This window comes from Schistocerca cancellata, chromosome 5, assembly GCF_023864275.1.
Source record: "Schistocerca cancellata isolate TAMUIC-IGC-003103 chromosome 5, iqSchCanc2.1, whole genome shotgun sequence".
Taxonomy (NCBI): domain Eukaryota; kingdom Metazoa; phylum Arthropoda; class Insecta; order Orthoptera; family Acrididae; genus Schistocerca; species Schistocerca cancellata.
The window spans coordinates 175965836-175993380 of NC_064630.1; the positions used below are offsets into that span (position 1 = coordinate 175965836).

Sequence of the window (27545 nt, forward strand, 5' to 3'; positions counted from 1 at the left end):
TGAGAAGAGGGCATCGTCAGATGTGTCCAGGCAAATGTGATAGGACCGCAGTTATTCTCTTTATACACAAATGATTTGATGGACAGGGTGAGCAGCAATCTGCGGTTGTCTGCTGATGAGGCTGTGCTTTACGGGAAGGTGCCGTCGTTGGGTGACTGTAGTTGGTATTTTGAGTAGAAGCTAGCTCTAAACGTAGAAACTCAAAAGTTAATGCAGATGAATGGGAAAAACTCTCTCATAATGCTCGGTTATGACACCATTAGTGTGCTGCTTGACACAGTCACATCAACTGAATGTGAAGCGGTGCCACTGCAAAGCGATTGTACGAGTGTGAGTCAAATGAAAACCTTAAATATTTTTTAAAGCATTATTTATTGTGCAGAAGTGGTACTTTTCAACATAATCTCCCCCACGCTCAATGAAAGTCCCCCAGCGCTTACAAAGTGCATAAATTCCTTTGGAAAAAAAATATTCTTTTAGTAGTCCGCGCAACCACTCATACACCGTGTGGCGTACCTCTTCATCGGAATGGAACTTCTTTCCTCCCATCGCGTCTTTGAGTGGTCCAAACACATGGAAATCAGTTGGGGCAAGGTCTGGGGAGTATGGTGGATGAGGAAGACACTGGAGTATGGTGGATGAGGAAGACACTCAAAATGCAGGTCTGTGATTGTTGCAACTGTTGTAAGGGCAATGTGGGGCCTTGCATTGTCACATTGCAAAAGGACACCTGCTGACAGCAATCCACGTCGCTTTGATTTGATTGCAGGCCGCAGATGATTTTTTAGGAGATCTGTGTATGATGCACTGGTGACAGTTGTCCCTCTAGGCATGTTATACTCCAAAATGACGCCTTTTTCGTCCCAAAAGAGAGTCAGCATAACCTTTCCTGCTGATGGTTCTGTTCGAAACTTTTTGGTTTTGGTGATGAGGAATGGCGCCATTCCTTGCTCGCTCTCCTCGTTTCCGGTTGGTGGAAGTGAACCCAGGTTTCGTCCCCAGTAACGATTCTTGCAAGGAAGCCATCACCTTCTCGTTCAAAGCGCATAAGAAGTTCTTCACAAGCATCAACACGTCGTCCCCTCATTTCAGGAGTCAGCTGCCGTGGCACCCATCTTGCAGACACTTTGTGAAACTGGAGCACATCATGCACAATGTGGTGTGCTGACCCATGACTAATCTGTAAACATGCTGCGATGTCATTCAGCGTCACTCGGTGGTTTTCCTTCACTATGCCTTCAACTGGTGCAATGTTCTGTGGAGTCACAACTCGTTGTGCCTGACCTGGACGAGGAGCATCTTCCACTGAAGTCACACCGATTGCGAACTTCCTACTCCATTCGTAGACTTGCTGCTGTGACAAACATGCATCGCCGCACTGAGCCCTCATTCGTTGATGAATTTCAATAGGTTTCGCACATTCACTATGCAAAAACCAAACAACAGAACGCTGTTCTTCCCTGGTGCAAGTCGCAAGTGGGGCGGCCATCTTTATACTGATAATGCCACGGTATGTGTGCATCTGAACTATGCTGCCACCTACATGCCATTCTGCACGCTGTTTGTAGCACGCTTACCAACTTACAGGATAACGGCGCGAAATTTCGATTTGTTATTACAAATCTAAGGTTTTCATTTGTCTCACCCTCGTATTAGGAAATGCGAATGGTCGACTTCGTTTTATTCGGAGAATTTTAGGAACATGTGGTTCATCTGTGAAGGATATCACGGGTACGATGATAGTGCGACCCATTCTTGGCCACTGCTGTAGTGTTTGGGATATGCACCAGGTCGGATTAATGGAAGACATCGACGCAATTCAGAGGCGGGGCTGCTGGATTCGTTACCGTTAGGTTCGATCACCACGCAAGTATATACTACCCAGATGATTCGGGAACTCAATTCGGAATCCCTGGAGGGAAGGCGACATTCTTTTCGAGGAAGACTATTGAGAACATTTAGAGAACCGGCACTTGACGCTGACGTGAACGATTCTCCTGTAGGTAACGTACATTTCGCATAAGGACCACGAAGACAAAAGAAATTAGGACTCTTACGGAGTCGCTCTGTTTGTGTGTGGAACACGAAAGGAAATACTAGTAGTGGTACTAGGTACTCTCCGCCATGCAGCATACGGTGGCTTATCTAGTATTTGCGTAGATGTAGATCACTGCACATAACAAATACTGCACACTACCTAAGGTACATTTTAATTAAATATAAAACCAGCTGCTTCCTATGAGAATATTTATTTGACTAATAAGACATGCGTCTTACGTTCATAATAAAAACAAAAAATTATTACTCAAAAAACTAAATAATGCGAAAATTGTGAAATAATATCTAATATTGTCCTGCAAGACAAACAACATTGAGTAGATAATTTCAGAGAAGTACACACTTTTGAATATTCCCTCAGAACTGTAAACTGCGAATGAAACATACTTGCTTTGTAACCTAAATTCATGCCTACTCATACGAGTTTTTCCTCGTTCTTGTATGGTCCAGTGTTTCAGAAAAATCAATATTTCACGGTGTTTCATTTTCTTTCCAGATGAACTGCGCGAACCTCTGTAATCTGCGTGGCAGACGGTGCTTTTAGCCGGACCACACATGTTAAAAGCCTGTTCCTCTTTCATTCGCAGGAGTGTGGGAAGAGTGAATGCTTCCGCGCCCCTGTCCGAGCTGTTATTTCCATTCTTTTGTCCTCTCGACCTCTGGGGGATGGTAAGATGTGAGGGTGAAGAACATACATGGTTTCTACGCTGAAACGTGAGTCTTGGTGTTTTCCAAGCAGGTTCTTGACAGATGCACGGCGTCTTGCTTCGAGTTCTACCTACTAAGATTTTTCAACATTCTTGTTACACTCTCTCCATCAAACATGCCTGTGACGTTAATAAAACATTCTCGGGTTTCAAGCCGCGTGAAGCGCTTTATTGCCCTCGAGCTTTCGGCAGAGATCTCCTCTGCCACTGTCAAGTGGATGACTGTCGTGTGGTTGTCACTGCCTTGCTTATATAGTTTTGCCGTCGCTCGTGACGTCACTGATGCTTGGTCTCGCACCATATATGGTAATGTTTTGGCCGCGCGAGCGCCGGGCCCGCTTCAACTCCCTCAGCACCGGATCCGACACTGTACTCAGCTGCAATCCACCGTGTTGTCAGAAATTCTAATCTCTATGGCCTCGATTATCACGCTATCCCAGAAGCCATTAGTCCGTTTAATAATAGGCGTCTCATCGAATGCAATTCGGTGTCCGTTTTCCAGAGCATGTTCTGCTACAGCTGACTTTTCGGGATAGCGCAGACGGTAACACCTTTCATGTTCTATGCGTCGCTGTTCAATAGTGCGAACAGTCCGGCCGACATAGATCTGCCCGCATCCACACGGTATCTTGTAAATTCCTGGCGTTCTGAGGCCTACATCGTCTTTCACAGATTTCGTTAGTTGCCGGATCTTTGCCGGAGGCCTGAAGATTGTGTCTATTTTATGCCTCTTCAGGAACCGACTAATCTTCCCTGTTGTCGAACCACAAAACGGTAAGAATGGTACCTGCTTGGTGTCGTCTTCAGATGTCGTCTTCCTTTGAGGCTTGGATGACACTGCTTGTGAGATCTGTTTGTTGTTGTAACCGTTTTTCTTAAAATCTTTGCGTAAGTGACTAAATTCTCTCGACAAGTTTCAGCGTCTGAGATGCTGTTGATACTACAGGGTCCCAAAGTTGATTCCAGTTTGTATAGACATTCAGCCTATTGATATTCTGGTTGAGTCTCTCTTGTTAGCTAATATTACCATTTTCAAATTTCGTGGTATCAAATCTATGGTTATTATTCTTCACTGGCATCTTATTGACCTTTTTTAGTGGCTTTATATTCACCTTGATCAGAGGCCGGAATCCATGTTAGCTCCTCTAGGCACCTTGAGATTCACAACATCGCAATGGCTCTGACCATCTATTGCTATGTGGTCGAACTCAAACTCACCAAGCGCGCTGTCTGGGCTGCGTCACATCATGATCTTCTTTGGTAGGTGTTCAAAGGTGGCGAACATCAGGGGTAGTCCATATTTGGTGCATATGCTTATTAAGTATTCGTCATTCTTGTTAGTTCTCATATGAGCAGGGTATCTTCCAACAACTGTCCAGTATTTCTTTTCTGTCCAGACCTGGGCGTTGAAATCTCGTGGAAGTGCACTCGTATGGTGACGATGGACCTTACCTGGGATCTCCTCGAGGGTATCGCAGTAATTGTCTGTGGTCTCTGAATTTTTCCTGTTACAATCGTTGGTTAGTGTACGAAAATTAACCAGGTAGTACCCCCTATTGTAGGATCTGAAGGATATTACCAAGGTTTCGCCATCGGTCGAGGAGAAGTCAAGTATGATTATAACCCATTTGTGATGTACTGTAAAACCAGTCCCCAGGAAGTGTACATTCTCCATAATCGTCAGATCAGGTTTTCCTTTGACTATTCTACATCCTTCAGATTCCACGACTTCTTCATCTGGGAACCTGGTCTCTTGGGAGGCTGCTGTAATGATGCTCTTGTTGTTCAGATCTTACAGTGGGTATTAATTACTGTGGAGTACTATTAGCGGAAGGAATACGAAAATTGTGAAGGAAAATGTTCGCGACATGAAAACATGCTTATGTTTCGTAAGTGAAGTTATAGTGCGATCTCCAACATGCGACCAGATGACAGGAAACGCAGATGCCAAGTAAGTAGTCACTTATTTATGTAAAAAAAAACAAGACTAAACTGTTTTATAATCCACAAATATTGCATATCAAAAGAAAAATATTTCATTCTAGATTCAACTGAAGATGCCTTAAAGTAAAAGGCAAAACGCGTCTGGAAGAAATGAAACACAATGCAGCAAGAAAAGTGGTTTTTATTTCCAGACAACTAACTGCTACATGGACGTCGGTGGCGCTACCATGAAAAACAATACACAGTCGTCAGCGATGTGTCCACGGCAGAGTTTATCACTGTTGGCTGGTTGTCGGAGATGAAGAATTTCTTGTTGCATGCGTTCATACGTTGATGAAAAATAGCCAGCAATGGCGGCCGGTGACATTTGGCATAAGAAGTCACACTTGTTCTGCCAAGGGCCTTGTAAAAGAGAGGGGAGGAGCGGACAGAGGTTCAGGACACCCTCTTACCCTTCAGGTAGGAAACTGCTTCTAAAAGGCGGAAGAATCAGCAATGATCAGTGGCTTGAGGATTCAGAAGGCATTGAAAGCCACCGCATTAAAGACACATAATTTGTATCCACAGGACATATAGCCTGTAACTGAAAAAATTGTCGCGATGATCTCACCATTGGCAAAAGATTTCGGAGTAGTCCCCCCTTCGGATCTCCGGGAGGGTACTGCCAAGGGAGAGGTGATCATGAGAAAAAGATTGAATAACCAATGAAAGGGTAACGTTCTACGAGTTGGGGCGTGGCATGTCTGAAGTTTGAACGTGGCAGAAAAACCAGAAAATCTCTGAGGGAAAATATCAAGGCTCAATCTAGATGTAGAGGGGGTCAGTGAAGTGAAGTGAAGTGGAAAGAAGACAAGGATTTCTGGCCAGAGGATTATAGGGTAATATCAACACCAGCAGAAAATGTAACGGGAGTAGGACTCGTTATGAAGAGGAAAGTTGGGCAGAGAGTAGGTTACTGTGAGCAGTGAACAGGAAACCAACACTGAAAACAATAGTTTAGGCATAGATACCGACGTCCCCTCCACCTTCAATTTATATAATATTTCAATTTTATGATTTGTAAGTGCTCGACTAAGCCGATGGTGTAATAAGGCTAGTCAATGCAGACCAAAAAAAGCAAAATGTGAGAAATAATTCACGCAGTCGAAAATATTTCTATAGTGCTAGGAGGAACATACTAGAAATCCTGGCCGGTGTGGCTGAGTGTTGGGGAGGAAGGTGCGTTTGAAGGTCACTTTCTGAACGTTTTTCTTGAATAATTCGAAAACCGTGACCTCCAGCGATAGAAAACGTATCACAGTAAAAAATGTAGGTACACTAAATTTCGTACAAAAAAGATCTTGCTAATTTTTTGTGTAGGGATAATAGTCTGCTAGCGAACAAGAGAATATCAAAATCTTGCGCATTGTTTATGAAGGCCAGCTATAACATTGCGAACTGCATAAAGTGATAGCGGTAGGTTGGCTGAATGGCACTATATAGTTATGTACTTTTATTTTATTTCCAGCGGAGATACCTGGTGATGGGAGTGACAAAGTCAGCTTGCTTGCAGTTAACGACTTTTTCCTCAGCGCCCTATTCAGCATTTTGCAGACTACACATATGGCACAACAGTGTGCAGGCCAGACTTCATGTTAAGGGCAGTTTCACTTTAGGGAAGCCAATCGGCCTTGATATTACTGAAGGAAACATCTCAACATCCGCGCGAAATAATGGAGGTAAACGATGAAGAATTTAAGTCGGGATGTGCAGATAAAGATGTAGATCTTTGTCGTCCCAAATACACTACAAGCAACGGTGTATTTTGTACAGGGTTATTACAAATGATTGAAGCGATTTCACAGCTCTACAATAACTTTATTATTTGAGATATTTTCACAATGCTCTGCACACACATACAAAAACTCAAAAAGTTTTTTTAGGCATTCACAAATGTTCGATATGTGCCCCTTTAGTAACTCGGCAGACATCAAGCCGATAATCAAGTTCCTCCCACACTCGGCGCAGCATGTCCCCATCAAATGAGTTCGAAAGCATCGTTGATGCGAGCTCGCAGTTCTGGCACGTTTCTTGGTAGAGGAGGTTTAAACACTGAATCTTTCACATAACCCCACAGAAAGAAATCGCATGGAGCGAAGTCGGGAGAGCGTGGAGGCCATGACATGAATTGCTGATCATGATCTCCACCACGACCGATCCATCGGTTTTCCAATCTCCTGTTTAAGAAATGCGGAACATCATGATGGAAGTGCGGTGGAGCATCATCCTATTGAAAGATGAAGTCGGCGCTGTCGGTCTCCAGTTGTGGCATGAGCCAATTTTCCAGCATGTCCAGATACACGTGTTCAACCGTTTCTTCGCTCACTGCAGGCCGACCCGTTGATTTGCCCTTACAGAGGCATCCAGAAGCTTTAAATTGCGCATAAAATCGCCGAATGGAGTTAGCAGTTGGTGGACCTTTGTTGAACTTCGTCCTGAAGTGTCGTTGCACTGTTATGACTGACTGATGTGAGTGCATTTCAAGCACGACATACGCTTTCTCGGCTCCTGTCGCCATTTTGTCTCACTGCGCTCTCGAGCGCTCTGGCGGCAGAAACCTGAAGTGCGGCTTCAGTGCTTTAAATTGCGCATAAAATCGCCGAATGGAGTTAGCAGTTGGTGGACCTTTGTTGAACTTCGTCCTGAAGTGTCGTTGCACTGTTATGACTGACTGATGTGAGTGCATTTCAAGCACGACATACGCTTTCTCGGCTCCTGTCGCCATTTTGTCTCACTGCGCTCTCGAGCGCTCTGGCGGCAGAAACCTGAAGTGCGGCTTCAGCCGAACAAAACTTTATGAGTTTTTCTACGTATCTGTAGTGTGTCGTGACCATATGTCAATGAATGGAGCTACAGTGAATTTATGAAATCGCTTCAATCATTTGTAATAGCCCTGTATATACAGTATAGGAGGAGGAATACGTGATTAAATGTGTAGAGGATTTGGGGACGAACAATGTGCGAAATTTAGCGCACAGAGCTTCCATCTTTAGTAGCGACAACGGCTTTTAACCTGGCTGGGCACGAGTCGAACTGCCGGCCGCTGTGGCCGAGCGGTTCTAGGCGCTTCAGTCTAGAACCGCGCTGCTCCTACGGTCGTAGGTTCGAATCCTGCCTCGGGCATGAATGTGTGTGATGTCCTCAGGTTAGTTAGGTTTAAGTAGTTCTAAGTCTAGGGGACTGATGACCTCAGATGTTGAGTCCCATAGTGTTTAGAGCCATTTTTGAACGAGTCGAACTAATCTCTAACGATCTGATACAGAGACGCCATGCCACGCTCTGTCAACTATAAGACAGAGTTCATCAACTGTAATAACTGGCGAGTAGTGGCTTGCCGGTCTCTGAGCACCTCATGACTAGAGAGAGGTCTGGAGAACATGGTGGCCAGAGCTACAGCCGAACGCCCTCTGTATCAAGGTAGGGCAGGACTCCTCGGGCACCCTGCGATCTTACGTTATCTTGCTGAAACACAACCCACAGAGGCCTCTAACAGGGCGCAGCCACCAGTCTTAATACGTCAGATATGTAATGGCTGCTGTCAGATTACCGACAATTCGAACCAGAGATGATCGTGTAGCGTACTCGGTGACACCTCTAACTACACGAGGCACGCAACCCCTATGGAGATGAGGAATGCAGTTCAATCCATCAAAGTTCGTTCTCCTTGGAACCTTCAGAAATGAATACGGCCGTCGTGACGCTGTACACAAATCAGGAATTCGTCTGAAATGACGACGAGGTGTCACTCCTCTGTCCAGTGTTGTATTTGGACATACCACTGTATGCCTCTGTAAGCTACCACGTCAAGGAAAGATGCAACAATGATCGACGTGATGCTTCAAACGCCGTCACACTGTCCGTGTGCCTTGCTGTAAATAAGCTCATTGCGTGACTCGAGGTACGTGACGTTGCTTCATGATCGCGCACGGCCGAGTGAGTCTCTGTCCTCTTGGGCGCCAGTAGCTGGGGGCCGTTGAGGCCGTGCATGTCTGTTAGTATCGCCCTTCCAAATCCTTTGATTGCGCATTAGCGTGACAGTCGTCGCATCCTGACCAACGCGGGCAGAAATGTCGATGTGGCACGATCCTGCCGCTGTCGAGTCGAGACACTTTATAGTAGAAGTTTCGTCTCCTTACATGAGGCATTACAAGATTATCTCATAAAAAACCTGTCATTCAAAAGCGACTGTTTTGTGGGAAACCCTCTGTGAAACATTTCTTTATACAGGGTGGTCCATTGACAGTGACCGGGACAAATATCTCACGAAATAAAAAAACTACAAAGAACGAAACTCGTCTAGCTTGAAGGCGGAAACCAGATGGCGCTATGGTTGGCCCGCTAAATGGCGCTGCCATAGGTCAAACGGATATCAACTACGTTTTTTTAAAAATAGGAACCCCCATTTTTTATTACGTATTCATGTGGTACGTAAAGAAATATGAATGTTTTACTTGGACCACTTTTTTCGCTTTGTGATAGGTGGCGCTGTAATAGTCACAAACGTATAAGTACGTGGTATCACGTAACATTCCGCCAGTGCGGACGGTATTTGCTTCGTGATACATTACCCGTGTTAAAATGGACCGTTTACCATGGTGCAACCAGTGGTTGCTCAAGGTCAATCCCTCCAAAACCCAGGCGATCATTGTAGGCAAAACCACCCCTTCCTTCCGCCTCCTTGATTTCTATCTCACCATCTATGGCCGTCCTATCGCCCTCACCCCCACCCTTAAGTACCTCGGCGTCACCCTCGATCGTCGACTCTCCTGGACCCCCCCATCTCTGGACAATCCAAGTCAAGGCACGCTCCCGACTCCGTCTCCTCAAGCTCCTTTCCGGCTGTACGTGGGGTCTGGACCCCTCCACCATCCTCCACACCTATAAATCCCTCATCCGCCCTATCCTTTGTTACGCCCATCCGGCCTGGATCTCCGCCCCCCCCTACCTTTTATAAATCCCTTCAAATCCTAGAACGCCATGCTCTCCGCCTCGCCTATCACATCCGTCTCCCCTCCCCTACGCGGATCCTGTACGATCTCATTCCGTTCCCCCACCTCCTCCTTTTCCTCGAAAGGATACAGATCCTGTACACCTCCCGCAAACTCGATCCTCCTCACCCGCTCGTCTCGCCCATCCTCTCCCGCCCCCGCCCGCTGCCACGCCTGTATTCCCAGATCCCACCCGGTCTCCATCTCTCCACCCTCCTTACCCTCTCCCAAGGTGGCTTCCGCCAGCTCCATTTCCCTGATGATGCCCTCCTCCCCTCCATCTACCCCTCCTACCAACTTTGATCCTCCCTCCCTCTTCCTGTTTTTCCTCCTTTAAGCACCCTCCCACCCTTCTCTCCCTCTTCCCTCCCTCCTCCATTTCTCCCCACTCCTCCCCCGGGGTTCCCCTCCCCTGTCCCTCTCCTCCTCCCCCCCCATCTCCTCAGCCATTGGCATCTTTGTTCTCCCCTCTCCCCCACCTCACCCTTCTTCCCCTCTTGGCAGCTCCCCGGACTCGCACACGCTAAGTGGACATCCGCGCGCCGGAGATCATCGCCATCAGTGTCTCGTGTGTGCCGTCGTGTTTAGTGTTCAGTGTTCACCGTCACACTCCATCGTTCACCTGTGCCATCGCCCTCTTCAGTGCTAGTGCGTCGTGACAACAGTTTGTAGTGTGGATTATCGTCGAGTGTGAACGGCTCCGTGTTTGTCTTTATGTGTCTACTGTTTTATTACCCACCGTTATGTCACATCTGTGTTTTCTTTCTGTTGTTTATTTATCTACTCTATGGCTGAAGAGCGGCGTAACATGCTGCTGACAGCCTGCCTGTTTGTACGGGTTTGAAACTAACAATAAAGAAAAAATAAAAGGACTGTTTACCAATTGCGGAAAAGTTCGATATCGTGTTGATGTATGGCTATTGTGATAAAAATGTCCAACGGGCGTTTGCTGTGTATGCTGCTCGGTGTCCTGGACGACATCATCCAAGTGTCTGGACAGTTCGCCGGATAGTTACGTTATTTAAGGAAACAGGAAGTGTTCAGCCACGTGTGAAACGTCAACCACGACCTGCAAAAAATGATGATGCCCTGTAGGTGCTTTAGCTGCTGTCGCGGCCAATCCGCACATCAATAGCAAACAAATTGCGCGAGAATCTGGAATTTCAAAAACGTCGGTGTTGAGAATTCTACATCAACATCGATTGCACCCGTACCATATTTCTATGCACCAGGAATTGCATGGCGACGACTTTGAACGTCGTGTATATTTCTGCCACTGGGCACAAGAGAAATTACGGGACGACGACAGATTTTTTGCACGCGTTCTATTTAGCGACGAAGCGTCATTCACCAACAGCGGTAACGTAAACCGGCATAATACGCACTACTGGGCAACGGAAAATCCACGATGGCTGCGACAAGTGAAACATCAGCGACCTTGGTGGGTTAATGTGAGGTGCGGCCTTACGGCAGGAAGGAAAACTGGCCCCCATTTTATCTATGGCAATCTAAATGGTGGAATGTATGCTGATTTCCTACGTAATGTTCTACCGATGTTACTACAAGATGTTTCACTGCATGACAGAATGGCGATGTACTTCCAACATGATGGATGTCCGGCACATAGTTCGCGTGCGGTTGAAGCGCTATTGAATGGCATATTTCATGACAGGTGGATTGGTCGTCGAAGCACCATACAATGGCCCGCACGTTCACCGGATATGACGTCCGCGGATTTCTTTCTGTGGGGAAAGTTGAAGGATATTTGCTATCGTGATCCACCGACAACGCCTGAAAACATGCGTCAGCGCATTGTCAATGCATGTGCGAACATTACGGAAAGCGAACTACTCGCTGTTGAGAGGAATGTCGTTACACGTATTGCCAAAAGCATTGAGGTTGACGGACATCATTTTGAGCATTTATTACATTAATGTGGTATTTACAGGTATAACGCTGTAACAGCATGCGTTCTCAGAAATGATAAGTTCACAGAGGTACATATATCACATTGGAACAACCGAAATAAAATGTTCAAACATACGTAAGTTCTGTATTTTAATTTAAAAAAACATACCTGTTACCAACTGTTCGTCTAAAATTGTGAGCCATATGTTTGTGGCTATTACAGCGTCATCTATCACAAAGCGAAAAAAGTGGTCCAACTAAAACATTCATATTTCTTTACGTACTACACGAATATGTAATAAAAATGGGGGTTCCTATTTTAAAAAAACGCAGTTTATATCCGTTTGACCTATGGCATCGCCATCTAGCGGGTCAACCATAGCGCCATCTGGTTTCCCCCTTCAAGCTAGACAAGTTTCGTTCCTTGTAGTTTTTTCGTTTGACGCTTATTTCGTGAGATATTTGTCCCGGTCACGATCAATGGACCACCCTGTATACAGAAGGCAGATCGTGTTACCCCGACGTAGTTTGTGCAGCTGCACTGAAGAGCTAATCAGTTTCATATCCCAGCACGTAGGACACTTCATGCCAGTTTCAGATTGGTTGCATGCTGACTTCATGGTGTTACAGTTTTCGTGGCCAGCAGTCTACGAGGGCGCGCTGAAGAGTAAGGCCTCAGAATTTTTTATCTGTTCTCAATATAGGTTGAGGTATTACATGTCATGCTTATTACTAGGTCGACTTTCCCTCTTCGATGACGGAAGTAGCAACCCTCTACCGTGAGGGGGCTCCGAATTGTAGTGTGTGAGACGGCGGTGTGTAACGTAACTACGTCGGCCGCGTAAGAAACAGCGTGCTGTAACGGAATTTCTTAATCGCAGAGAACGTGCCTCAAACTGAAATCCACAGAAGAATGAAATCTGTGTGTGGTGATGATTGTATCGACATCAGTAATGTGCGTAATGAAGAAAACGATGGTGCTAACGTCAACGTGCGTAACGGAGGTCGGTATGAATGCCCTCGTATGGCAACTGAGGATAATCATCGGAATCGGGTTGATGAATTCATCGGAGAAAGTCGTCGATAGCGCAGACACAGCTCTCTGATAAGTGTAGCGTATCACGATAGCGTGCACAGGCCACCATTCCAGAACTGCAATACAGAAAACTGGATGCTGGGAGGGTGCCTCGAATGCTCACTGCTGACACGAAACAGAGGAAATTGGACATCTCTCAACAATTTATTTTGCGTTTTGAGCGTGAGGGTGAGGAGTTCCTTAACAACAGTGCGACGACTTGGGTCACTATTTTGATCGCGAAAACAAGAGAGTATCAATGTTCTGCCACAAAGGATCACCGGCGCCTAAAAATGTTCATTCCATCAGCAGGCAAAGTAATGCCTACAGTGTTCTGGGATGTTCAAAATGATTTGCATTTGGAATTCATACGTAAAGGTACCACCACAAACTCTGCATGGTACAGCGAGGATCTTATGTGTGGTACTGCGAGGCCATCAGAAAACAAAGTACGAATTCATAGAGGTCGCCGACACATGCGGAATTCTCTCCTTCAGCATGATAACGCCAGATGGTGCACGAGCGGTTTGACATCTGCAACAATCCGACGCCGTTGGTTCACTGTCATCGATTATCCTCCATACTGTCCCAATTTGGCATCATCCGATTTTCATCTTCTTACGAAATTTAAAGAACACTTTCGAGGACTTCCCTTTGATAGAGATAAAGCGGTGCAATCAGAGTTGATGTTGTGGCTCTGTCAACAAAGTCAGACGGCCGCTGTGGCCGAACGGTTCTAGGCGCTTCAGTCTGGAACCGCGCGACCACTACGGTCGTAGGTTCGAATCCTGCCTCGGGCATGGATGTGTGTGATGTCCTTAGGTTAGTTAGGTTTAAGTAGTTCTAAGTTCTAGGGGACTGATGACTTCAGATTTTAAGTCCCATAGTGCTCAGAGCCATTTGACCCATTTTCAACAAAGTCAGACACTCTGCAGTGAACGCATCAACAAAATGGTCTCTCGCTGGGAGACACGTGCTCGTCGCCAGGGCGACTATGATGAGAAACAAATGTGCAGTTTTTTTTTTTTTTTTTTCGTTAGGCTCCCGACTGGTCTGATGCCGTCAGCCGCGAATATCTCTCCTGAGACAACCTTTTCATCTCAGAGGAGGACTTGCAACCTATGTCCTCAACTGTTTGTTGGATGCATTCCGATCTCTGTCCTCCTCTACAGGATGAATGAATTGTTTGGGGGAGGAGACCAGACAGCGAGGTCATCGGTCTCATCGGATTAGGGAAGGACGGCGAAGGACGTCGGCCGTGCCCTTTCAAAGGAACCATCCCGGCATTTTCCTGGAGCGATTTAGGGAAATCACGGAAAACCTAAATCAGGATGGCCGGATGGGGGATTGAACCGTCGTCCTCCCGAATGTGAGTCCAGTGTGCTAGCCACTGCGCCACCTCGCTCTATCCTCTACAGTTTCTGCCCTCTATAGCTCTCTTTAGTACCAGGGTAAGCTTTTCCCTACTGGATTAACAGAAGTTCTGTATCGCGTCCATTCTTCATGTCAGTGTTTTTCATATATTCCTTTCCTCTTCTCTGAAAACTTCAAACGTATCGCTTACTATTACCGTACCTCATTTCTTTGCGCATTGATTCTTCCTGACTGGTTTCTTAAACTTCACTCTACTTTTCATCATTAGTGTATTGTGATCTGAGTCTATATCTGCTCCTGCAGACGTCTTACAAGCCAATATCCGATTACGGAATCTCTGTATGATCATGCTGTAATGTAACTGGAATCTTCCCGTATCTCCAGGCCTTTTCCAAGTATACCTTCTCCTCTTGTGATTCTTGAACAGAGTATTCGGTATAACAAGCTGCAATTTATTGCAGATCTCAATTAGTCTTTCTCCTCTCTCATTCCCACTATCAATCCCATATTCTACTGTAACCCTTTCTTCTACTCCTTCATCTAAAACTGCATTCCAGTCCACCATGGCTATTAGATTTTCATCTCCGTTAACTTATTGAATTACTCGTTCAATATCCTCGTATACTTTCTCTTCATCTTCTGCTTGCGACGTCAGCATGTATACTTGAACTACTGTTTTCGGTGTTGGTTTTCTAGCGATCCTGACGAGAAGAACCCATTCACTGAATTGTTCAAGTAACCCACTCTCAGTCTTACCTTCGTGTTTATAACAAATCCTACTGCTGCTGTTGATATTTGATATTACACTATATTCATCTTCTTTCCATTTCAATTCACTGACCCCCACTTTACGTAGATTGAGCCTTAACATTACCCTTTACAGATTTTCTAGCTTCCCTAGCACGCTCAGACTTCTGACAGGCCACGCCCCAGCTCGTAGAACGTTATCCTTTCGTTTGGTTATTCATTCTTTTTCTCATTGTCATCTCCCCCTTAGCCGTCCCGTCACGGAGATAAGAATGGAGGACTAGTTCGAAGTGTTTTGCTAATGGAGAGATCATTATGACACTTTTTTCAATTACAGGGCATACGTCCTATGAGAATACATTACGTGTGTTTAATGCAGTGGTTTCCACTGCCTTCTGCATCCTCATGCCGTTGACCGTTGCTGATTCTTCCGCCTTTTAGGGGCAGTCCCTCACAACAATGGCAAGAGAATGCCCTGAAACTTCGCCCTCTTTGACGAGGCTGCTTCGTATGCTGGAAGTCTTCGGTCGGCATTGCTGGTGATTTTTATTCAAGATTTAAGCAGTTGCGTGTTTGAACTTGGTATTTAGGACATTTTGATAACTAGTCAAATATGCTACCATAAGTCTAGTCACAATGAAGATGTAGAATGTTAATAAAGTCTTTTTATTCAAAAAGCTTTGGAAGTTATCGCGTAATAAATTCGTAGGCATTACTTTTCTGCACTCTCCCGTGTCAACTATTGCACCATCTAGTTCGATTGCTAAACAACAACGAGAAGTAAAACCTGTTCAAAATTTATACGAAACATCAGATTATCTTGATTGTCCTTCTGTTGTCGTAAAACACTTTACGCAGAAGTGAAATTCTTTCGCCACTTTTCGCAACAGTGCTCCACGTACAATGCTAAGGGTAGGGTCAACGCATTCCTACCGATTGTTACAAGTTTTCAACAGTGCCTTAACAGGCAGAGTCATCTTCAGTACGATCTAAAAGAAAAGGAGAAGAAAATGAGTCGAATGGGGAGACAAGAACGTCAGAGCGCCACCCAAATACCACCAAGCAGTGGCCACTTTGCAAAGTCTCCTGGTATATGAACAGACGGATTGCAAGTCCGAATATTAAAATCTGGGAAGTCAGCCGCGCTCTAGAGCTCCGAATTGTGGCTCAGGTGCGGCTGCGCCTGCCTACTCTGCATGCATACGAGTACAGTCATCGACCGAACAGCAGTCTGGCGCCACAGTCTGCGCACCAGAGTGGAATTTTAAAAAGCGAGCAGAATGAGCCACTGACTTCTTTCTGAACCAGCTCCTCCTGCCCAGCCATATAATACGAGAGCAAGGAGGAAACTTAACTACCTGGCACCGAAAGCCGATCTGAAGTAAAAGTACAGTTATTTTTTCACGAAGTCTACTTTACGGTAAATAACTTATCAACATTTGCATCCACGAAGTGCGAGTGTGGGTCTGCTAAGTACCCATCTGTATACGTTACACCTTTTCACTACGTCCAAAAATATTTTTAGACAGTTGTTTTTAGTTGTGGGAAAACGTGTAAGTTAGAGGATGAACAATTCTTGCTTCTAATACCTAGCTTTTTTCGTTGTTAAAGCACACTTGACGTCAGGTCGCTGACCCACCAGGCCTCTTCTCCAGTATTTTTCTTCCTGTAGCTTATAAAAACCGAAGGCTATTTCATTCTTATAAATTGAATCGTTCGATACCGGACAAGATAGAGAATCGCGTGATACCAATTTCAGGCGAATTATTGCGGTTTTCAGATTTTGCTCAAAAACTCAGGTTTTCATTACTTTACTTCTGATTTGATATTTCAGTATCTGTTTTATAAATCATGAAAATATTTTAGTATGATGTACATAAAAGTAGTTTGACTCCAAAACGTATCTGATATTTATCAAGATCAATTTAAATAAAAATAAACAGAATGATACTGCATATAGTTAAACAATGTTTTGATGTAACAAACTATCGCATGAAATCAGAATTTCAGCGAGGTTGTCACAAAGAATATTTATTTTACTGAAAATATTCAGAAACATATCGCTGACTTGTAGACTCTTTGGAGGCTCTGAGCACTATGGGACTTAACTTCTGAGGTCATCAGTCCCCTAGAACTTAGAACTACTTAAACCTAACCAACAAAGGACATCATACACATCCATGCCCGAGGCAGGATTGGAACCTGCGGCCGTAGCGGTCGCGCGGTTCCACGCTGTAGCGCCTAGAACCGCTCGGCCACCCTGGCCGGCCAGACTCTTTGGAGTTGTTACTCGCACATGTACTGCGAGTCAGATAACTGAAAGTTGATTTTCGAACGTAGAAGTTGGTCACACAAGGGCTGAATTTTTTAGAAGCTTATTTCACACGCGACTGCTACGGTCGCAGGTTCGAATCCTGCCTCGGGCATGGATGTGTGTGATGTCCTTAGGTTAGTTCGGTTTAAGTAGTTCTAAGTTCTAGGGGACTGATGACCACAGATGTTAAGTCCCATAGTGCTCAGAGTCATTTGAACCATTTTTTTTGAACTTATTTCACAAAACTGTGAGATCAAGAACTAATACTTAAGAAAAATTCATTATGAGTTAAAGATCTGGGCAGACAGATTTCAGTTTTTGCAGAAGCTATAACATTCCCTGGGCCACTGCAGCCTTCAAGAAGATAGGTATATACAATTAGATATAACAGTGACACAGTAACTTAATTTTTATATTGCAAAAAAAAGCATCGTTACACTAATGTGCAATTATTGACTCTCTTCAATTATTGATGCACCCTATATTGTGTGATCGTGTTATAAACTCCAGAACACTTTCGTAATATTCTCTAGTTACTGTTTTATCCTTTGAAAGGTAATTGATAGCATGAATCCTTTTTGTATCCCAGTAAATTCTAACCAACCTTCCCAGCGATTGGAATCGACTTTGGACTTTTTGATGCATCACCACTGCTCTTCCCTTCAAGGGAACAAGCCCCCGCGAATTAAACCTCCCCTAACGGCTTGGCCGGCCTCTTCTTGGCTGTCCCGTCGCGAGGAGGTCATTTTAGCTACGTTGCGTATTGAGCACTGTGTTTGTAGCCATCGCTATTTGTTAGGTGGGGATCCCCCACCACCATGTGTCATTGTCATCAGCCTTTGATGGTTCGCCATTTCCTGACTCAATGCCCGGTTTTTTAACCGCTTATGTTCCATTGTATGTTTGCCGCCCGAGTTACCGCCCGTTTTAGCGAGCGTCACGAGGGTTCTCGACTGCGTTTTACTCTTTATCCGTTGTAGTAATACGGCGAAGGATATTTAGTCTTTGATTCGGGACCTTCGGTGTCTCTACGGCGTATTTTGTAGACCTTTCTCCAAGGGGAAGTCCTTGTTTTTAGCTCTCTTTCCTTCCGTTGATGGGGCTTAAGGTGTAATCGCTTTGAATGTCTCTTACTTAACAGTGTTCTAAGTTTACGACATGGGCGCTTATGACCTCAGTTGTTTTTGCGTCCTAAAACAAAAGCCAAAAAGTGGTTTCCTTCCTCTGCTTTAATTGTTGCTTCTGACGCGAAGTAGCGGACCCGTCTGTCATTCACAACGAATTCAGATATTTTTAATAAAATTGTGTGTTGAAATTCAACCTCCAGACAATAATAATGGTATTTAAAATGGTTTTTGACTAAAAAATGACGTAATCAGCGTTATTTTTAAGCAGAACGCTTCAGGGATAACGTTCGTTCGTGCAAAACTCTGTTAAAAACCAGACTGTGTCTGCTATCTCTACCTATTAAATAATTGGTTTAGGAATATTAGTTTGGCAACATGTAAGCCATGTTTGTTTGTAAGTAATTGTGATGTTTCTTTACAAAATTAACAAGTGACATTTTAACTGTTTTTCTTCAATTTAATCAGCTGACATCCAACAAAAGCAGCAATTTGAGACAGTGAACCTGTAGGGTTCCGAGCTAGCACTTCGCAATCGATCATTTTCATGGACAGTTCTGCACTTGTAGCGATCACGGGCTACCTTTTAATACGTTCCTATAAATGTGTCAGACCGCGTCAAGAACGTCACATAAGGATCATGACAAATATTAATCTTGTTTACGGAAGTGATTCACACCACTGATGAAGTTTTGTTGAAAAAAAAAAGAAGGAAAAAAAGCACTTGTCGATGATCGTCGACTGTTTGAACAAAACAGGATGTTTCTCATCATAAACAACTACACTTATTTCCATATGTATCGTTAAAATTAACGAATTTGTAAAACGATATATTTCTTTTTGGAATCTTACAGGCAACTCACCTGGAATGTCCAGAAAACAGCAAAACGGATAATATTGCTCCTTCTATCGTCGAAACGTTTATCTCGCCCGATCTTCAGGATCCTATATAGCAGGTATCCTGACAACCGAGCTCCCCACAGGCAGATGAAGATCGTTACCATCAGTTGCCTGCTGTCGTAGGTCTGCAAAAAAATTCCATAATATGTCACACTTTATATGAAGGTATTATTTCTTGATACTACGTGTACTGCTAAAAATTGCACTGAGCCACGAACTTAATATTGTCTACCGACTGAAAGTAATTCATACCTAATTTTCTTCAAGAGCATGTTAATTATCCTTCATGGAGAAACAAGTTGCAACGCAAAAAATAGAGGTAGCACAAGCAATAATGAAAAATAAATGTGCTCAAAAGACTGAACAAAAGGCGATTCGTACTATTAACATAACGTTGGCAGTCACAGTTTCAACAGTTGGTGCACTGATCACATATAATAGTTAATTTTCAAAATAATGACTATACTTATCAACTGTATAAAGTTTTCAACATAATAGGGTAAACATATGATCACTAACTGCTAATGAATATTTCCATGAAAAATACAGTATGCCCCCATAAAACCCTTCTAGGCACAGTTAGCAAATGGTTACAAATGTCTCTCGGAGCTGGAAGTGCCTGTAGTAGGTTAACAGAACTCCCGCACCATTGACTGTAAGAGACGGCGTCTAAAATCGTTTCGCAGGAAGTTGATTTATTGCAATGCATTGACGATTTCAAAAATTCCAACACAACACAAAGAGCTCAGGGATATTACACGATCTGCTCAGACAGTCAGCTTTCTAGGTTGATAATAGAACTCTCCAGCGTTCATTCCTACAAGTAACAAAGCAGTGCACGTGTCTGTGATCTCAGGAGTATTGTTCGCGTCAGCACCAGTCGTTAAGGCAGCGGTGAGGGAACAGGACTGATGAGAATGTCACTAGGGCTTTAGAGACATGGTTTCGTCCTGTGAGAATTAAAAGCTTCCAGACTGCAGAAGCACTCCGTTACGACTGCCTACTAGCACCGACAGTAAACGCAGTTTTTAGTAGATGCGGCAGCTACGTGAACCTGAAATGACGTAATCGCGTGCTAACACGCAAGAGATTCAGAGTTGGGCGGGGGGGGGGGGGGGGGCGGGGGATGGAACCTGTAGTACCTCATACATCCCCGGCTGCGACATACCATACATAGTCTGTTTAGTTTTGTGGTGGCGATGTGGAGTTGGCTGCATAACTCTTTCTTCCATGCTTCTTGAGCGAGTATTTCTCCTGCCAACTGATTTTCATTTGTCACCCACTGCAGAAGAAATGACAAAACATAATATTCGTCCCTTCTTGTTCTGGCATCAGTTTTATCGAGTGGACCATGCGAGAAGGGCGCTAGTATTTCTTATGAGAATTTGCTTAGTAAAGTAGTGAGTTGATAAAAAAATTGGTGTTGCTTACATTATTTCAAATACGACGTAAAACTTAGCGATACCTGTATTACTAGCTTATCCATAAACAGACAGGAAATGTGGAGTGTTCAAAAATGGTTCAAATGGCTCTGAGCACTATGGGACTTAACATCCGAGATCAGCAGTTTCCTAGAACTTAGAACTACTTAAGCCTAACTAACCTAAGGACATCACACACATCCATGCCCAACGTGCAGTGTGTGTTGTAAATGTGGAGAGATCTGGGAGTAGAGAAAGCAAGTAAAAATATGTTCTATAGTATTATAAACTGTTGACAGTTTTGCGGAAGGGGAAGGGACGATGAAAACGAAGTACGGTTTCTTACAAAATGAAACTCAAAACTATTGAGAACCTATATCTTAATCACTGAACATACTAATGCTGCCACTTTATAATAGAGTCCTATATCTACAATGTTTTTATATTAGATAGTTGAGTGTATATGAGATTTGTGCATATTATTTTACTGCCAGACAGGTAACGTTCCGCTACGTGCACAAGACTTTGTATAATAAAATTGTAATAGTTTTTGACATTGACTGTTAACACGAGAACAAATGACCGCAAGCTGGTGGTGCAACGCTACTGGAAGTCTCCAGAACGCAGATCCATCAGGCATTTTCAGTCGCAAGGAGAATAACGGTGAACGGCGAAGTACACTGGTGTGCAAACTTAAGAACGAAAGTAGCTTTCGCATGGTGTTTCACTGCCAAGCAGCATAGCTCGATGAATCTTAGACTATACATAGAACTGGTACAGTGTAGTACAGCAGATAACTGAAAGATACACAATGAGACGAACAGAAATGACACTTTTATTCAAAGACAATAGTTACACTGAAGTCACCGCGATTTGTGAAGGCGAGACGTGGTTCTTAAAAGGCTGTGTGATCATCACGGAGCACAACGTGGTCCGATGTTAGCCGCAAAGTTCGCGAAGAGTTCTTGTGGTAGGACGTTGCGTTCCTTCACCAGCGCTGCTGACAACTGTTGGACGGTCGATGGTGCATGTGAAAATGCTGCAACACGTCTCCCCAATGCATGTCAGACGTGCTAGATGGTATTTAAGTCGGGGGAACGCATACAACAGTCCATTCGCCGAATATTTTCTCTTTCCAAGAGTTCCTCCAGCTGTGCTATTCGATGTGGTCGCGCACTGTCATCCATAAAAATGAAGCCACGGCCGAGTGCTCGTCTGAAGAGACGCACATGGGGAAGGAGTACAGCGTCATAATAACGCTGACCTTTGAGTCCATTAGAACTACTGACAGCCTTGGGAAAGCCAGGCCTATCAAAACTCTATCATCTGGTGAGCAAGATGTATGAGACAGGCGAAATTCCCTCAGACTTCAAGAAGAGTATAGTAATTCCGATCCCAAAGGAAGCAGGTGTTGACAGATGCGAAAATTACAGAACTATCAGTTTAATAATTCACAGCTTCAAAATACTAACGCGAATTCTTTACAGACGAATGGAAAAACTGGTAGAAGCTGACCTCGGGGAAGATCAGTTTGGATTCCGTAGAAATGTTGGAACACGTGAGGCAATACTGACCCTACGACTTATCTTAGAAGAAAGGTTAAGGAAAGGCAAACCTACGTTTCTAGCATTTGTAGACTTAGAGAAAGCTTTTGACAATATTGACTGGAATACTCTCTTTCAAATTCTGAAGGTGGCAGGGGTAAAATACAGGGAGCGAAGGGCTATTTACGATTTGTACAGAAACCAGACGGCAATTATACGAGTCGAGGGACATGGAAGGGAAGCAGTGGTTGGGAAGGGAGTGAGACAAGGTTGTAGCCTCTCCCCGATGTTATTCAATCTGTATATTGAGGAAGCAGTGAAGGAAACAAAAGAAAAATTCGGAGTAAGTATTAAAATCCATGGAGAAGAAATAAAAACTTTGAGGTTTGCCGATGACATCGTAATTCTGTCAGAGACAGCAAAGGACTTGGAAGAGCAGTTGAACGGAATGGACAGTGTCTTGAAAGGAGGGTATAAAATGAACATCAACAAAACCAAAACGAGGATAATGGAATGTAGTCGAATTAAATCGGGCGATGCTGAGGGAATTAGATTAGGAAATGAGGCACTTAAAGTAGTAAAGAAGTTTTGCTATTTGGGGAGCAAAATAACTGATGATGGTCGAAGTAGAGAGGATATAAAATGTAGACTGGCAATCATAAGGAAAGCGTTTCTGAAGAAGAGAAATTTGCTAACGTCGAGTATTGATTTAAGTGTCAGGAAGTCGTTTCTAAAAGTATTTGCATGGAACGTAGCCATGTATGGAAGTGAAACGTGGACGATAAATAGTTTAGACAACAAGAGAATAGAAGCTTTCGAAATGTGGTGCTACAGAAGAATGCTGAAGATTAGATGGGTATATCAGATAACTGATGAGGAGGTATTGAATAGAATTGGGGAGAAGAGGAGTCTGTGGCACAACTTGACTAGAAGAAAGGATCGGTTGGAAGGACATGTTCTGAGGCATCAAGGGATCACCAATTTGGTACTGGAGGGCAGCGTGGAGGGTAAAAATCGTAGAGGGAGAGCAAGAGATGAATACACTAAACAGATTCAGAAGGATGTAGGCTGCAGTAGGTACTGGGAGATGAAGAAGCTTGCACAGGATGGAGTAGCATGGAGAGCTCCATCAAACCAGTCTCAGGACCGAAGTCCACAACAACAACAACAACATTGAGCGCACCGTGTTTAAGGATCTGGAGGGTCGTACTGTCACAGCAACATTGTGCCTCCTCGCACCACAATACCCAGATCACGAAAGAGATTATTTTCAAGAATGTTCCTTGGCACATTAAGTGTTCCAGTCTTTCGCTATAGCAGGGTACGTGCAGAATCACAACTGAAGCAATCTGCTGTCATCTGTGACGAGCAGGAGACCCCACTTCCCGTGGGCCCAGTCCCTGTGCTCTTGGCACCATCGCGAACGGCTCCGCCGTTGTGCTTGTGTCAACACAACGCAAAGTACAGGTCGTCGGGCAAAGGGACCACCCCCATCCAGCCTGTGTGTGGATGCCTTGCAGTCCTGTTCAATGTGGTTACAACTGCACCCGCTGTTTGACGTGGCTCTCTTCTTGCGTGTAGCGGACATCTGCTGCTGTGGTTGACCCTGGTCGACTATCTCCTCTCCGGAGAGCAGAGCCTGTGATTCGGAATGCCCCCATGAACGTGAAACATTACCGTGAACAATACCGAGCTCTTGGGGTATTCTTCCAGTTTCCCGACGATTCTTCCCCGTATCTATCTATCTATCTATCTATCTATCGCTTTCGCCTTTGTCCCGCATTTTGCGCGGGGTTGGCGTGGTTAAATCGGATTTGGCATGTTAATTTGAAGGGTCGCTGGTTGCCCTTCCTGCCGCCGCCCCGTACCCCTCGGACGGAATCAGAGTACCCCATTGTCTGGGCCTAGTGTAAATCATGGAAAAGTGCGGATGTGTTTCAAATGTCTGTGAGTCGTGTAACTGAGGCGGGACGTGGGGACCAGTCCGGCATTCACCAAGAGCGCTGTGGAAAACCGCCTAAAAACCACACCCAGGATGTCCGGCGGGCGGATTCGATCCGGGGCCGGCGCGCCTACCCGAGTCCAGGAAGCAGCGCATTAGCGCTCTCGGCTAACCTGGCGGGTGATTCACCCCGTATTAAGTCTTTCTTAAATATTGTCTTCGGCCCATGTTGTAATCGAAAACACCACAGAAGTTGTAAGCGGACTGTCATATCGCTGGCTTAGTTGCAGAGTATCTTTGCGGGCATCTACATCTACATCTACGTCTACATACATACTTCGCAAGCCACCCGACGGTGTGTGGCGGTGGGTACCTTGAGTACCTCTATCGGTTCTCCCTTCTATTCCAACCTCGTACTGTTCGTGGAAAGGAAGATTGTCGGTATGCATCTGTGTGGGCTCTAATCTCTTTGATTTTATCCTCATGGTCTCTTCGCGAGATATACGTAGGAGGGAGCAATATACTGCTTGACTCCTCGGTGAACGTATGTTCTCGAAACTTCAACAAAAGCCCGTACCGAGCTACTGAGCGTCTCTCTTGCAGAGTCTTCCACTGGAGTTCATCTATCATCTCCGTAACGCTTTTTCGATTACTAAATTATTCTGTAACGAAGCCGCTGCTCTCCGTCGGATCTTCTCTATCTCTTCTATCAACCCTATCTGGTACGGATCCGACACCAGTGAGCAGTATTCAAGCAGTGGGCGAACAAGTGTACTGTAACCTACTTCCTTTGTTTTCGGACTGCATTTCCTTAGGATTCTTCCAATGAATCTCAGTCTGGCATCTGCTTTGCCGACGATTAATATGGTCATTCCATTTTAAACCACTCCTAATGCCTACTCCCAGATAATTTATGGAATTAACTGTTTCCACTTGCTGACCTGCTATATTGTAGCTAAATGATAAAGGGTTTCTTTCTATGCATTCGCAGCACATTACACTTGTCTACATTGAGATTCAATTGCCATTCCCTGCTCCATGCATCAATTGCAGATCCTCCTGCATTTCAGTACAATTTTCCGTTGTTACAACCTCTCGATATACTACAGCATCATCCTCAAAAAGCCTCAGTGAACTTCCGACGTTATCCACAAGGTCATTTATATATATTGTGAATAGCAACGGTTCTACGACACTCCCCTGCTGCACACCTGAAATCACTCTTACTTCGGAAGACTATTCTCCATTGAGAATGATATGCTGCATTCTGTTATCTAGGAATTCTTCAATCCAATCACACATTTGTTCTGATAATCCACATGCTCTTACTTTGTTCATTAAACGACTGTGGGGAACTGTATCAAACGCTTTGCGGAAGTCAAGATACACGGCTTCTACCTGGGAACCCGTGTCTATGACCCTCCGAGTCTCGTGGACGAATAACGCGAGCTGGGTGTCACACATTCGTCTTTTTCGAAACCCATGCTGATTCCTACAGAGTAGATTTCTAGTCTCCAGAAAAGTCATTATACTCGAACATAATACGTGTTCCAAAATTCTCCAACTGATCGACGTTAGAGATAAAGGTCTATAGTTCTGCACATGTGTTCGACTTCCCTTCTTGTAAACGGGAATGACCTGTGCCCTTTTCCAATCTTTTGGAACGCTACGCTCTTTTAGAGTCCTACGGTACACCACTGGAAGAAGGGGGGCAAGTTCCTTCGCATACTCTGTGTAAAATCGAACTGGTATCCCATCAGGTCGAGCACGGGACACGGAGCTGTTACGTTGTCCTGTGAGTAGCTCTGCATATGAAAGGCATTGTTATGGATGTTCGAGTGTTGCTACAAGTGCTATTACAGTGAAGTAATGAGATATGGAGGTGAATTCAGTGAAAAGGGTCGCAAAGTAGTAATGAAATATGTGCAGTGTCGCCGTAAAGTGTTTGAGTATCCTCTCGTTGCGTGTCGTACCGTACAGCATCAATCATCCGCGTCTCCCAGAATGAACTGATGTGAATCAGTAAAAATTAGTTACCACAAAAGAGTGCAATCAAGTGCCAGTGTCTTGTAGCGAGCGCGAGAACATGCGTTCCGCATCATCAAGAATCAGCCGCGCCAAGGGTTACGCGCACGCCCGTACAAGTGAGAACTGAGAACTGAAAAGTTAACTGTATGAGCAGTATTATATCATTACTAATGTCAAGGAGGACTGGTACCAAATATATGTGTATGCGTGACGAGCGTAAGAACTTTCGTTCGATCATTCGGCTTCCACATCATTAACAATCACCCGCGTCGCGTCGGTTACGCTCACGCTCGTCCAAGTGATTTTGTGGATAGATAATCATCAAAAATGTTAAATGGGATAAGCAGTTATGACTTAGAATGTAAACAGTGCGACCTGTGATTTCTTATCGTCTCAGAACAAAGATGTTCATGCCAGACGTAGGACAGTGTTGTGCTAAACGTTGAGTGGCTCCCCTAAACCCGCCTGCATATTTATATACATAATTTCAGGCAAGCCAGCAGCAGTGTGGAGCAGAACAGTACGACCGCCGCGGGATTATCAGGTACGTGGTGTGGACAGGGCGCACAGTCGAAACGAGAAACCAGTTAAAGGGATCCCCACCATTTGTACCCACGGGCGTGTTACAAAATGCGCCGTAACTGCTCCGTGATCGACTCACACTGTCTTTCCCAGTCCCTTTAACTGCCTCGTGTTGTGGGGCCAGCCCTACAGTAGTGCTGCCCTCTCGCCATGTGACGTCCAACTTTCTGTGCACCACTGGGAGACCTCTGGCGACATGGTCCCGTACTTCCATTCAGTTACTTTATCACGCTCGTCCTTAAGTTTTGCAGAGCAGTGTAGTTTTGAGATATCACTACAACTTTCTCAGCGAGCGCTTGCTGCTAGTCAAAACATATTCTGGATTTTTTCAGACTGATAGTGAACAGTTAAGTCTGTCTTTGTGGTGCGGAGAGGATTCGATTTGGGAATGCAGTGTTCAACTACCACCCTGTCGTTAGGTGCGGCCTTGCTGACACGTCTCCGTTAGTATAGCGAAAGCCACACTGTCTGCAGTGTTACCCACAGTAACTTAAGGCATCATGTCAGGGAAACATTACTATCGGTGTACAACTGAAGCGACGTCTTCAATTTCTGGACGTGGTAGTATCGTATTACGAAGCACTGCTTGTTCTACTCGATCCGTTTACGGACTCTTCTAGCTACGGGGAAAGGTACGTTGTCTTAGTGATCCTATCGTCTGTGAGACAACTACCAGGTGGGGTGAATGTGGTCTCCGATAACTGGTACTATGAAATCCCTCTTCTCTGTGGCTAGTGAAAGTAATGACATTTTGTATTCCAAATCTTAAAACGTTCAAATGTGTGTGAAATCTTATGGGACTTAACTGCTAAGGTCATCAGTCCCTAAGCTCACACACTACTTAACTTAA

The 27545-nt window shown here is 44.7% G+C and overlaps 1 protein-coding gene across 2 annotated transcripts in view; it reads right to left on the reverse strand.

The window, feature by feature from the left end:
• Positions 1-27545, reverse strand: part of LOC126188066 (uncharacterized) — a 411581-nt gene that overhangs the window by 64107 nt on the left and 319929 nt on the right. For both annotated transcript variants that reach the window (XM_049929511.1, XM_049929510.1), the window contains exon 3: positions 19142-19303. In XM_049929511.1, coding sequence (XP_049785468.1) covers positions 19142-19303 — 162 coding nt within the window. The remainder of the gene's footprint in view (positions 1-19141; positions 19304-27545) is intronic.